Source organism: Tachysurus vachellii, chromosome 24 (assembly GCF_030014155.1).
Source record: "Tachysurus vachellii isolate PV-2020 chromosome 24, HZAU_Pvac_v1, whole genome shotgun sequence".
In the NCBI taxonomy this organism is placed as follows: Eukaryota; Metazoa; Chordata; class Actinopteri; order Siluriformes; family Bagridae; genus Tachysurus; species Tachysurus vachellii.
Window position 1 is genome coordinate 9,930,456 of NC_083483.1, and position 14,912 is coordinate 9,945,367.

The following is a 14,912-nucleotide window of genomic DNA, read 5'->3' on the forward strand; positions in this document are numbered from 1 at the left end:
AAGTGGATGTCGGAGCCTCACCTTGTCTCGTCTCCTGACAGCTCGATGTGTCAGTGTTGAACAGTACGTAGACACAGAAGTGTGGATAACCAATCAGATTTACAGCCTGTAAGATTCGGAAGCTTGTATTTGTATTGTACACTTATGTGCCATGAGGTCTAGGGTAACTCTGTAAGTTACTGTTACTGTATATACATAAAAATTAAAAAAATCTATATTTTTGAAGTATGCATACTACTTTTTGAAGTAGTTTGCATACTAAATTTCTATCGTAAGCCTTTTTTCGCGTTTCGTTTTTATCCGCCATGTCAATGTTTCAACCGCTTTCTGCTAATGTCAGACATGCACACTGAACACTCTCTCCGCCGCATACTGACAAGACACATAACAAAACACGTGACAAGGTAAAAAATAGATTTTTTATTTTTATGTAAGTATGCACACTAAATTTCTAAGTATGCACACTAAATTTCTAAGTATGCATACTTAAAAAAGTATAGATTTTTTATTTTATGTAACTATGTCACGTGTCTTGTTACGTGTCTTGTTACGTGTCTTGTCAGTATGCGGTGGAGAGTGTTCAGTGCACATGTCTGACATTAGCAGAAAGCGGTTGAAACATTGACATGGAGGATAAAAATGAAAGCGTAAAAAGGCTTACGATAAGGCAAGAAGCAGGACCCGTGTTAATATAGGATCAGCTTTCCAGCGCTGAGAGAACTGAAAGTCTTCCGTGTGAAACGGAGCGAAACCTTTCACGGTACAACACACAGTACTACAAAAACACATGTGTATTACCATAGTATTACTCATGAAGTATATTTATTGATAAAAATATCCCCTCGGCCATCTGCCCCAGCAGGTTCTGCCATAATAGTTGCCTGGGTTACGTATGTATGTGTGGGGGCGGAGCTATCAATACAGGGGTGACACCCATTTGGGTTAGGGGCGTGTTTGTTTTGGTGATTTCAAATGTCCACATTGGCTTTCAAACATCGTGCACCCCACCTTTAAAAATGTAATGTGCATTTTTACACCATTCTCAAACTAAATACTTGTCCACACACCTGAGTGATTTTGTCCTTGTTTTGGGGAAGGGCCGATAATCACAGGTTTCACATAGCATTTGTACAGAACCGTACCCCAGTTGTGCGGGTCTTTATCGTGCATGCGTATTTGTGAACATTTAGAATGCTCGTTTGCTAACTTGGTTGTAGGAACAGCTACGTCATGGAGGTTTCTTTCTGAACCTTTTTCATACCCATCACAAAACTTGAAACTGGATGTAACATGAAAAGTTCCATGAAAAGATCCGGTACTGGAGATCTGCCTCTCTAAAAGCCTCTGTAAAACTTGATACCGATGTTCAGATGCTCAGATGATGTCGATTAGCTGGATCTGGAAGGTGGGAGTGCACTAGTTCCTGAATCAAATACAACACAACAGTATCACACAGAATATATTACACGATTCAACATTTAATAATTTACAGCAATACGATTGAGTGTCCTGACAACAACTTTCAATTTATTCCCAAAGGAATTGAATTGATTGCTTTTGTTTTATTCCTCACTCTCCTCTCCTCACTTGTCCACTCTGAAACTTTAGTGCCAAACTTTTCTTCTTTTATTCTACTTGACACTTCCCTTCGTCTTTTTATTTGACTCGTCCCTTTTTCTCTCCCCCTTTCTTTCTTTCCATATATAAAATGTAAATATTGATTATTTTCTAATAATTGATCATGATTTTTTTAGTACATTACTGACATGCGGTGTCTCTAAGCAACAGGATAAAACAAACAGTAGGTTGGTCAACACAAAATAAAAAAAAAAAAAAAAAAAAAACGTTCTAAAACTCTTTTATTGGTTTGCTCATAGAGCACTTACATGACAAAAAGCAAAAAACATCAGCACTATATTTAAAAAAAAATTAAATACGGAAAATGTAGAAATGTAGTATGGATACTACATTTTTAAGTATGCATACTACATTTTTAAGTATGCACTTATTTTCTTAGTATGCATACTACATTTTTAAGTATGCACTTATTTTCTTAGTATGCATACTACATTTTTAAGTATGCATTTTTTTTTTTTTTTTTTTTGAAGTATCTCATTTGTAGATGTCTGAAATGTGGTGACGTTTTTGCTCTATGTGATGTGGGGCTCTATGAGCACATCAAAATCTCCCGATACACATTGATCATTTTGAAAATATCTAAGAGTATTAAAACATGTTTTTTTTTTTTTTTTTTAATCATCAACCTACTGTTTAACAATGTTGCTTAGAGACACTGCATTCCAGTAATGTACTAAATAAATCATAATCAATTATCACGAAATATTTAATTATTTACTATTTACAGCTTATAAGCATATTTATTTTTAAAAAGTAATATACGCACTTAAAGTAGGATTCAAAATAAGTAGTGGGTATTGTGTTCTAAATGCTGGTGTCACCGTAGAGAGTTGATGGCTACAAGTAAGACTGTAATCTACATTTATATGATGGAAACTGAGTCGGATACAGGTGGTGATGAATCGAATGCAGTATGTGATGAATCGAATGCAGTAGATACTGCCTGGCACTGCAGTATGTGATGAATCGAATGCAGTATGTGATGAATCGAATGCAGCATGTGATGAATCGAATGCAGCATGTGATGAATCGAATACAGTATGTGATGAATCGAATGCAGTATGTAATGAATCGAATGCAGTTGGTGATGAATCGAATGCAGTATGTAATGAATCGAATGCAGCATGTGATGAATCGAATGTAGTATGTGATGAATCGAATGCAGTATGTGATGAATCGAATGCAGTATGTGATGAATCGAATGCAGTATGTGATGAATCGAATGCAGTAGATACTGATTGGTTCTGCAGTATGTGATGAATTGAATATAGCATGTGATGAATCGAATGCAGTAGATACTGACTGGTTCTGCAGTTGGTGATGAATCGAATGTAGTTGGTGATGAATCGAATGCAGTAGACACTGACTGGTTCTGCAGTATGTGATGAATCGAATGCAGTAGATACTGACTGGTTCTGCAGTATGTGATGAATCGAATGCAGTAGATACTGACTGGTTCTGCAGTATGTGATGAATCGAATGCAGTAGATACTGACTGGTTCTGCAGCATGTGATTAAGCAGATGCCGTAGATGCAGAGGTGAATGAGACGGATGCAGTGGTAGTTAAAAATAAGGAGTAGCTATTTCTTATGAAGTATCTGTTTCTGAAAAAAACATCCTGGCTGTATTGTTCATTGTATCAGAATTGCATCAATGTGACTGTCGAGGTTGTGAGCAGCCTGTTTCTGAAGATCTGCCTGTCTAACGCCTGATTCTACTGTTAAGATTCTCTCGAGATGCTGATTAGCTGGATCTCAAAATGTTCAATAGCTACAACACTCAACAGCTGCGTTAAACAAAGCTATGTTTGATCAGACCAACTTCTGGTTTCACACAATAAAAATAAAACCAGTGAAACTGCCCTAACTGTTTATTTTATTTTTTTCATTTGAGATCATTTGAGAGATCATGTGACTTTAAATGGCAAGAAGGTAGAGGGAATTAGAGGCCGGTCCTGCTTCTTCACACAGAAGCATACTTTCAAAGCGTGGGAATTTTAAGCAGGCTCGACCAGACATCACTTTATAAAAGCACTTGCGAGTCTCACCACTCCAGCTCGACTGGAAACCCTGCAACATACAGCACACGCTCTGAATCAACTTCCACACTTCATACGAGTACCAGACCAACACAGCGCTGGACTTATCTGGGGAATTTTTGAGACCTTATCAGAGCACAGCTTGGAGTTTATGGGTGTGAGAGAGAAGAGAGAGACGATCTACAGATATGAAGCTGGGCTCAATGAAGACGGCATGCTGCGACAGGTCGCCTTGCTTTTATTTTACAAACCTTTGGGGAATTTTCGGATTTTTGTTTGTGTCTTTTTATGTATTTTTAGCCTCCTCTGGATCTGCGTTCTCAGGGGTTTATGGGGTCGTGTGGGTTTTTTTTTGTTTTGTTTTTTTTTTAAACCTGAGATTGTTGTTTTGATATCTTGAGTCGTTTCGCAGAGCTTCGGGTGTTTCTTTTAAAGTGATGGGAGTGTTTCATGAACTGTTTCTGAAGTATTATTGGAATGTGGTTGTAAGTGGGAATGTAGTCTGGAGGCAATGCATTGTGGGACACTTCTGTAAGTCCTTATTCGTAGAGTAAAAGTCTCTTTTATTGCTGAAAATGCTGAATATTTTGATAGATTTGACAATTGAATAGTTTTTCTAACACTTTACAAATAAGTTAAATGGTTGTGTGTGTGTGTGTGTGTGTGTGTGTGTGTGTGTGTATATACCCTCCCCGTTGGCAAGTCTGCAAATATCATCTTAGAGGATGCCTTCACTCTGGGAGTTAAGACTGAAACCGGATTGCAGTGAATGCGAACGCGACTCGTACTCGGCTTTGCACTCGTCCATTGGTTTACCCAATGATGTCATCATTAGTTTCCACAGCACAAGTGCAGCATAAATGGCAGAACGTTTCGGTGGACGGAAGAGGTGAGATGTCTTCCTGCTTATAATAATAGCAGAAAAATGAAGACCAAAAATTGGTGACTCGATACGGTTGTGTTCTCTGTACACGTTTGTGACGTCATGTCACGTTCGATAGAGTCAAGTGAGGCTACATGCTGTCACGTGTGAAAACAGTGTGAAAACAGGTTTAAGAAAAGCGTACGTTTACAATCATTCAGTAAATTCAAACAAATGAAGCAAGCCACATTTGAGTGTAAACCACACCAGGAAACACAAGGCTTGAGGAGCCACCAAACAGATGCCTGCTTGTCCTGACTGATCTGGTGTTGATGGTCCACGTCGGTGTTGTATTCTGTGGAGATACTTTATTGATGTGAAGAGCAAATCAGTTGAGATCGACAAAATAGTTCCATACCGCTTCTTTAATGCTTGGTGATAACTATCTAATTAAAGGATAAGTACATTTCTGGTTCAAGATTCTCTGTCCTGAGGCAGTGCTGCTGCAGGAGGAAAAAAAGATTCCTGCTGTTTATCCTCCTTCTTCTTGTTTATCCTGGATGACCATGAAAAAGAGCTCTAAATGTTTAAATTTAGAGCCGTGAATGATTTTTCCCTGCTCTCATGCTTTCACATGCACAGCCTTTCCTGACTAAGCTTTTTCTGGTACAACCTTGACACTGTCCTAATTATTAGTTTTATTTTTAGAATGGAGAAAGATCTGTATTTGCCCCCGCTGTTTTCGCTAAGGCGGCTCATCCTGACGGCGCTATTTAGAGAGCAAACGCAATAAACTAATCAGGCTTTAACCTAATTGTGTCGCTGTACTATATTTTAAAACTATATTTTGAAGGTTTTGAATTTAGATGAGCGACGGTAGAGCTTGCCTAAAAGCCTGTATGTGAAGCTATGAAGCGAGTTTTTCTAGCTGTTTCCTAATAAAACATCTTGTAGATCCAGTTTATAGGTGTGTGTGTGTGTGTGTGTGCTTGTGTGTGTTGGGGTGTTACTTCTTTATTGTGTACCTATTGTTAAACTTTCCACCGAATTTAAAAAAAAAAGTCGTCTCCTACTTTAACAAAATATTCATATAATTTGAATAAAACTGTAAATTATGAATTCATTATATGTCATAAGCAGACTTATGACATTCTAACCTTAAACAGCATCTGTTACGCCCGTCATAATGCCGATGGTCAAGACGGAGGGAATCGTGAGACAGAACAAGTAACCGATGTACCGAAAATAACATTTGCATGTACCGTGAATTCTGTATTCATAAAGCATTCTAAATGTATTTATAACTTGTTATATAGCATCCATGAGAACTTACTGCACCCAGTATAAGCATATATATTATATATTAAATGTCTAACACTCTGTAGCAGCCTAAATGCTAAATCTTGCAGACGCTGGATTTGCAATTCACTATAACGCATTATAGCGTCTTATATCTTTTAGCACTGATATTATCCCGGTGCTCAGGAAGCGTTAGACGTTTTTGTTTGTTGTTCTGTCTTGGGTTTTTTATCTTTCCGCTACAGTAATTAGCTGGTCTGGAACGTTAAAGGCGATTAACCCCGAGTGGACAGGTCAGCTGATCATGCTGCTGTTGGAGGAAGGGCTGTGGTCATGTGATCAGCCACATCCAGCTAATCTCACAGTGATCACATGCATCCATCAGTCAGTGACCAGGTCAAGCCAAATCTAGACAAGCTCAGATTTTTATATCGGATTTGGAAACGTACCAATATTATGTTTGTATACAAATTTTTCTCGAGCAGGATGACGTTAAAGTGCACTAGCGTTGTTTCTTATCACAGGCGTTCATGCTGGGGAAAATTTCTGTCTCTCTAGTGCAGCATTTGTAGAATAGAGGAGAAGGAAATGGGCAGCACAGTGATCAGAGAATACAGTCATCAGCCTGATTGTTCCCCTGGCTGTGGATTCAGAGATTGTGTGTGTGTGTGTGTGTGTGTGTGTGTATGTGTGAGAAGAGAAACAACCAGTGCCTGTCTGAGGAAGTCACGAAGCTAGCATGTGACCTGCAAAGCCCGAAGAAACATGTCCCATCTTTACTCAGAGGACAAAAAATGGACAATAAATGGTCTCAACTGGTGGTACTTAGCTCTTACACAATATGCTAATGAGACATGAAGCTCTGTGTCTGGGGGAAACTGTGTCTTTTGATTCTATACATCAGGGCTATTCAAGTAAAATGTGTTGCATGGGGAAAAAAAAACAACACAAATGAGTGACTCAGATCAGGATATTGCGGATGATTGAAACCTTTCTTTGTACTGTAGGCATCGTATCTGATCACCAGCTTTGAAGGAAAAATGGCCTGCTCATGTGAAGCTTTATCATATGACGCCTCTATTCTGAACAGAACAGACAAATGGCTTATGCCTTTCAAATGAGGAGTAAATGCGTAAATAATTAACTTGAATGTAAGTGATTGGTTTCTGAAATATGAAACAATACAGTTTGATGGATCCAATCACTGAATACCATTTATTCCTTGACCACCAGTTGACATCTCCTGCGCTCCTCATTTACTGTTGCGTTCCTTCAGAACAGAAAGGCATAATACTTCCAAGGTGACCACCAATCTACCGTGAAGAGCGCTGACCCATTACCGCTCTGCATTTCTTTACGCTCTAATAATAAGGTATTCTCAGATGCTCGCTCTTCTTCCATTTAGGTCGCGCTGTATTAAAGTGGAACACTTATCCCAGCTACGCACACTTATAAACTTTGTTTGTTCTGATACGCCACGACCGCACGCTCGTCTAATAAAAGAAGTGCAGGCTGCTGTTTCAGTAATCGCAGTTGCAGATTATGCAGCACTAAATTGAAGAAGCACGCGCACGGGCGATCGGCCCCAGCTCACGTCGCCGGCTGCTTAATGGCGGCGTCTAATAGATACGACAGATCTCAAATGAAGAGTAAAATGCTCGGCTAGCGCTCCGTCACGCTGGTTAAATTAATCACCTGTGAGATCAAGGCCACGGATGCAAGCATATCATTAACATGGACATCAACCGACTATGAGATTAGCAAGCGCCATCCAGGCGCCAGCTAATGAAAGCGGGTTAATTAGCCGGGGTTTTGTACTGAAATATCTCATATAAATACAACCCACAGGTCTGTAGGCCCAGATGCTCATCTTGCTCACATGATCAGTTGGGTTTTTTTTTCTTGTGGTTCACCACTGAGATTTTTTCAGAAAGCTTACTGCAGAAGTTGGGAAACGGTTTGAGATTAGATAAAAAAAAAAAACAAATCAGTGACTGAGGTTATTCTCTCGTTCTTCTTAATATCTAGCAGCGTGTTTTGGTGTAATTCCAAGTCCACAACTATGAAACACTTCACCAGTCAAAACTTAAACTCTGAAAAGCAAACACTGACAAAAAAAAGACAGAAAGGACAAAATCGAAGCAAGAAAACTTTCTAGTCTTCCTTTTCTTTACGTCCATGAGAACCGAAAGGACAATAGTTTTAGAGAGTGTTTGATATATTGGAACCACAGGATTCTGGAGGAAATGTAGTTTTGTCTACGTAGCATCTAGAGGACATTAATAATAATTAGGATATTTATAGGACTTTGTTCTCAGGCATCAGCTCTTCATCTCTTTACCAGCACCTGGTTAGCTAAGGCTAGATGCTAACAGTGACATCACGTGTCCTCGTTTCTCTCACGATTTGTCCGTTCATCATCAAGCTCCATTTTTAACTAGTCAACATTTCAGAGTTGATGGCGATCGATGGTATCGCTTGTTTGACGCAGCAGGAGATCAGTGTTGCTTGTACTGGTGATTAAGATGAGGTTAAACCGGTCAAGTGTGGAATTTCTTTTACTGTCTTTATACTGAATTATTTAGGAAATTGGGGAATTTGAGCAAGAATCATTGTGTTTTTTTTTTTTTTTGTTTTGTTTTTTTTTTAGTTTCCGTATTTATTTGTGACTCATTCGTTCATGCTTTACGACAGTCAATAATTTAAAGATAAAATTGTCTTATCTTACTGAAGAAGAGAGTTATGCAGGTGTTCTGGTGTTGTTCTCACTTCTACTCAGTCAGCGCATCAGATTACACACGGATTCCCATACGTTGGGGTTGAATTTTTTTTTTTTAGGTACTTTTTAGCAGGTGTGCAACTGAAAGTGAAAGTTTGCGCTAACTGTTTTATTTATAGTCAATTGCATTTTAGCATGTCAGGTGTTTGGCTTCACTGATTTTCTCTGTGGTCTTGAACATCTAGCTGACACAATGCTTGACGCTTCATCTTCATATGATACAGATCCGTTAAAAACAGTGTTTTGTCAGCGCAGCACGAATAACCTGACTGAATCCCGATGGATAGATGGACACTGACGTTGAACGGCCATGTTGTCCTTCAGGGGAAACGGCCTTGATGGAGCCAACATGAAGTAAACAATTAACACCACATCAACACCACAGGTTTTTCGACGACTGCTGAATTTTGGATCATTGGATCCTCTATAAACTGGAGGCTGTGATGGGAAAAAGTGGAACTTCAGGATTAAGTGTTGTGTAACATTCAGATCACGTTAGGATGAAGACTGACTTGGCCAGCTGTAGACTAAAACCCAAGGGCTAGATCTATAAAGACCAGCAAAGGCATCTTGACAGAATGGAGATTATAAAGCTGCTGATGGGTTTAAAGTACTTTCGATGGATGTGTCCTAAATAAGCAGATCAATTTAGTGACTGCAAGCATTTTTTTTTGTTTGGTCAGTCACAGTTAATGAAAATAAATGCATTTAGAACATTTTTTACACATGAAAATACAAACAAACTAAAAATAACCATTTTCTGGTTTAGACCAGATTGTAGTTATAATACATAGATATAAAATATTTAGCACAAGCTCTGTTTCAGAAATATCATTATAAACGACACACGATGTGTGATATGTATCCTGATGCCAACAAAGCAGTAAAGCTCCGAGAGAGGAAGAGGACAGAAAAAGAAACTATTGGTAAAAAAATGTCTAGTTTCTTACTTAATTATGCATCTAATTTACGATTATTGTGAATTATATGCACTTGTGAAGTAACCAACAGCTCTAGATCACAACAAATGACCCGCATTGACGTGAAAGGTAGCAATTTTAGTCGATTTTAAAGCTCTATTTTCTGTTAAAAAGACTATACCCCAACTATTTTCCAATGCTAGCAATTATCTAACATGGCTAACACTTTGAATTTTGAAGATCAGAATTATTATTTTTTTTTTATTTGGCTTTAGATAAATTTACCGTTGTTGAATGTTGTCAATTTGCAACAATTTTTCGAAATATACTCGACAAATGCTTGAAGTCTGGCCTCTGAGAAAATAAAATTTAACTAGCAATATTTCAAAAAATTCAATTAAGGTGTTGATGGATGTGTGAACGATTTATGATGAAGATTTATAGCGCACTTTCATGGTCGCTGGTATGTTATGAAATAAGTTCAGTGTACAATACTTGCAGCCTGCCATATGAACTTGAACTATTTGACGCAACTTGGAAAGCACCTGCTTACGTTCTGCATGATTTTTAACAAATCCAGGCATGAATCCAGCTGCTGTTAAAATTCCGCATTAAAATTCAGCATCAGTATTGGATGAGTCTCGTCCTGCTTAGTCTGTTAATCAGGCTTTTTCTTTTTTTTTCCCTCCTGTGGATGTTTGTTCTGGGGCCTTTTTAAAATGCAGAGTAAATAAACAGGAAGGATTTCCATGTAGCATGTGTTGATTAGATTGATATCAAAATGTATGATGAGCTTCTCTCCGAAGCAGAGAGTTCACAATGTATCCTGCGACAGTTGTTAATCGTATATCTCTCTCTACCAGACAATTATTCGTCATATTTTTTATCTTATTTATTTATCATTTGGGATGTTGGAATCACTGTAAATAGGAATGTGAGTATGTGTGGATGAATAATTGTTGTAAAAAAAAAAACAACACAAGGTGTAGAAAAATCCCAGGCAGGAACTGAACAGTGTAGACGAGCACGCAGAATGTTCTAGAAGAAACCTGGGTCTGTAATCAGCTCTTAACAAACAAAACCTCTGGCACACAGAGAGTGATTGATTCCCTTATTTTCTCTCAGCGTTCAGTCACTTGTCTACACTCGCAGCATGATACAGCAAGCAGAGCAGATGATAAATCTGTTTATAAAATGGTACACACCAGGTTCAGTACTGAGATGCTGGATGATCAGCATACTAGTCAAAGGCACGCGTGTCTTTAAGTGTGATTCAGACACGTAGAGACTTTGTCGGCTGATTTAGATTTTTTTTTTCCACATGCAACAGAAGCCTGAATAGAGCAGATGATGTTTGGTGTTTTTTTTTCTCTACATTGCAATAGTAGGTGATAACAGGTTGTTCTCATGATAACGAATACAACCGAAGCTTTGTCAAAGGCTAATAGACAATGAATCTTATTATAATGGAATGCTTTAATCGGTGAAATAATTTTATCAGAGAAGGTGAACGCCACGATAGCAACCAGGACATCAGTCTGATTTTAACTTTTTTATTTTGAAGACTGAGATCTCATTCCAGTGCATTAGCCAGAAGCCCAAAGTTACTGTTACCATGGTAGTGTGTGGCATGTGAATCAGCATCACGGTCCACCATTTTGTTGAAAGCACTGCTTTATGAACACGGTGTGATGGAGGCATTACATATTAGCTGCTCCGCTGCATTAGACACTGGGTACTAATAACATTGTGATAAAGCTGCTGAAAATGAAAGTACAACAATGGTGTTAGAAGTAACAGGATTAACATGTTTTTTTTATTTTTTTATTTTATTTTTTTTTTGCTTCAGATTATCTACCATCAAGCAGCTACAGGATAAATCATGCCTTATCGCTTAGTTTTGTTTTAAACAATTTTGCGTTTTTTCCCCAGCATTTTGCTTTTTTTCTTGTCTGTAAATTGTTAAAACCAAAACGTTGAAGGCAAAACTTGGGATGAAGAAAGGAAGCAAATTTTCACCGTATAATAGCTGGCCTAATTTTAGCGATCTAAGCTAGCAAAATTTATTACGGTTTTAAGCAATATAATACTTAGTCTAATGTTAGCCATCTAGCTAGCAATCATGCTCCTGAATTGCACAATATAATAGCCTAATCTTAGCCATCTAGCTAGCAAGCCTGCTCCTGAATTACACAATATAATAATTAGCCTAATGTTAGCCATCTAGCTAGCAAGCTTGCTCCTGAATTACACAATATAATAATTAGCCTAATGTTAGCCATCTAGCTAGCAAGCCTGCTCCTGAATTACACAATATAATAATTAGCCTAATGTTAGCCATCTAGCTAGCAAGCTTGCTCCTGAATTACACAATATAATAATTAGCTTAATGTTAGCCATCTAGGTAGCAAGCTTGCTCCTGAATTACACAATATAATAATTAGCCTAATGTTAGCTATCAAGCTGGCACCCTTGCTCCTTATTTACACAATATAATACTTAGCCTAATATTAGCTATCTAGTTAGCGACCTTGCATCTGGTTTACACAATACTTAGCCTAATATTAGCTATCTAGTTAGCGACCTTGCATCTGGTTTACACAATACTTAGCCTAATGTTAGCTGTCTAGTTAGCGACCATGCTCCTGGTATACACAATTTAATTCTTAGACTAATGTTAGCCATCTAGCTAGCAATCTTGATCCTGACTCACGGTAACCTGTAATAAGAAAACAAACATGCTACTGTTTAACACAATATGATAATTTGCCAGATGTTTCCTAGCTAGAGACCCTGTATAAATACTTATAATTATATTTGTTTACATTTAGGGCATTTGGCAGACGATCATTATTCAGAGCGACATACAAAAGTGCTTTTAAGTCTCTATCAATGAATACATTAACACTGGTTTACTATGTTACAGATGAGTAATTATACAATTATAATACAATATAATTCATAGCCTAACATATAGTTTTGTTAGAATAGTCTTATTAGAATAACAGTAGCTAGCTTGTTAGCAAACTAAAGTGAAGCAGATTATCAAGTAGCTAAGCTAACTGCTAGTGCAGTGCTGTGTTTAGGAAGCCGGCTAGCTTCTGTACTGTAGCAAAATTTATGATACAGCTTGTGTCGAATATCATATATGTTAGTTTATAGAATATAACTTGTATAGCTGAAAATACCAGGTATTGGTGGGACATTCTGGACCTGATTAATTTCACATAGTGACGAAGGCTAATAATGAACGATGAGTCCCTGAGCTAGTTTGTGATCTCAGCTCCACATGTCCATCAGTACATCTCCACTTCTGATTATGAACAAAAGGCACCTGGGGGCTTTGATTACTGAACCCCTGCCTCCCAGTTTTAATTAACACCAACCAGGAAAGGACTCGCAGTGACAAGATGGTCGTTAATCTCAGCCAGCTTTGTGGCCTACTGCTCACGATCATTATTACTGGTCTTGAAGATGTGTTTGATTAAAACTACAGACATACAAGTGTGTAATGCCCCCTTTCCACCAGAAAAAAACAGGTGCTGGTTTAGAGTGCTGGTTCGAAGTTGGTTCCACTGGCAAACCTTCTAAGAACCGGTTTGCCTTTCCATGGGCTAGAGACCCATCACAGGGCCAAGTCTTACGTCACTGTATACAACGTTATACGGCAGCGTTGGCGCAGCAGCGGAAAAAGCAAACACAGCATCAACAATAGTGGATGTTGCTTTACTGTTAATGCTCATGGCTTTGCGAACCTACATTGGCATCCAAACGCGGCAAATCCTGAAAATGATTTAAAAATGTCGCTAACCACTTTGGTCACAGTAACCCTGCCCCCAGCCCCACACCCAGCCCTTGACGCAAGTGTTCTAGACCAGCAACGTTTTGGTGCTACTTAAGAACCACTTTTCCTGGTACAGAGCCGGTGCTTTGGGTGTTGAAAAAGAAAGAACTGGTTCTAAATTAGGCTCTGGCTCTTATTTGGGCAGTTCTGGTGTGATTTTAGCAAACATCTAACATTTAGCTAAATATTTTCCGTAGCACTATTCATGTAGGACACTTTCAAGATTATTTCGAAAAAGAAAAGAAAATTTGAGAACCTCAATGAAAACGCTGAGTCTGGTTTTTACATTTCAAATTTAGGTGTGTGAGATTGTGTAGCTCTGATGCAACCTGGATTTTGGAAACAAGATTAAAAAAGAATGTTTCTCCAGACCAATTGGTATGTCACGATGAGCTACGTTTGTCTGTGGCCCGTGTTTGATGTTGAGCCACAGCAAGCACATTAAACACACTAAACCTCCTCCAGGGTTTACTTTTCAGTCATGGCTTCACATTCTGAATCTATTCTCTCACATACTGAATCTAATCCATCAGCCTCAGACTCCGCTACTGTGAACATCCAGCCAGTCAGGCCAAGAGGAGGTATTTCTATTCACCTGTCAATCATGTTGTCTGTCAGTTCACAAAGCAACGCCTCTTTTACTTTTCAGTGTCTTAGTGATGATCCCAAACTGGAAGGATTACACATCACTGTCTGGGGGGCTAGACATATATTACTGGCATCAACCGCCCTCACAGAATAGATTGTTTTGTGTGTGTTTGTGTGTGTTCGACCCCAACCTGCTTTAAAACCTGAGCGACAGACTAGAGCGCGTGTGATCTTTGCTCGAAGCCCTGGGGGCCATCACATGCCTATCCAGATGGAGATTTGAGCTTCTGGACAAGACGCAGTGTTTAAACTATTATCTCTGACTCTCCCTCTCTCTCCCTCTGTCCCTCACTCTTTCTTTCACTCCCTACCAGTCTGTTTTGTCTTAACTCACCTGTCATACTAAGTACAAATTTCTCTTCTAGTACCTGATGAGTTCCAGCATGAACAAAAGAGTAAAAATGAATCGTCTTGCTTTAATCTGAGCAGAAGCATATTTCGCTGTTGGCAGTGGGATGAAACGATCCACAGGAGCTAAATGCTGAATGGAGAACTTGTCCAATTTAATTGGGTTTTTACATAAAGCACTTCTTATAATACAAGCCATCAGACTACCGCTTTAGAGAAATTAGGACCCAGACTTTTAATGAGCAAGAGAGTGTCAGTGGCTAAAAAAAAACGGCATGAAGAGGAAAGATTTATGCAAAAGACAAAACTACAGTTTAGGAGTTAAACTCGAAAATGACTGTATTATAGAGCAAAACGTCTTACATGATTTCACTCTGGCTGACAATGATTCAGATTTTTGTTAACTTTGGTAGCTCCAGTGCTTAAAGGCTCTGGGTTGTGGAAGGGACGGTCAAGTCTCAGCACTGCCAAGCTGCACTGTTGGGCCCTTGAGCAAGGCCCTTAACCCTCTCTACTGTATCATAGCTGCTCGATC

The 14,912-nt window shown here is 38.7% G+C and overlaps 1 protein-coding gene across 7 annotated transcripts in view; it reads left to right on the forward strand.

The window, feature by feature from the left end:
• The window catches only part of atp11a (ATPase phospholipid transporting 11A), an 81,732-nt gene that overhangs the window by 10,521 nt on the left and 56,299 nt on the right, over nucleotides 1-14,912 (forward strand). For 6 of the 7 annotated variants that reach the window (XM_060860001.1, XM_060860002.1, XM_060860004.1 and 3 more), the window contains exon 1: nucleotides 3,734-3,903. The exons of the other annotated variant lie outside the window; for it this stretch is intronic. In XM_060860001.1, the coding sequence (XP_060715984.1) occupies nucleotides 3,829-3,903 (75 nt within the window). In that variant the 5' untranslated portion in view covers nucleotides 3,734-3,828. Of the gene's footprint in view, nucleotides 1-3,733; nucleotides 3,904-14,912 lie in introns of those variants that run through there. 7 annotated transcript variants of the gene reach the window in all.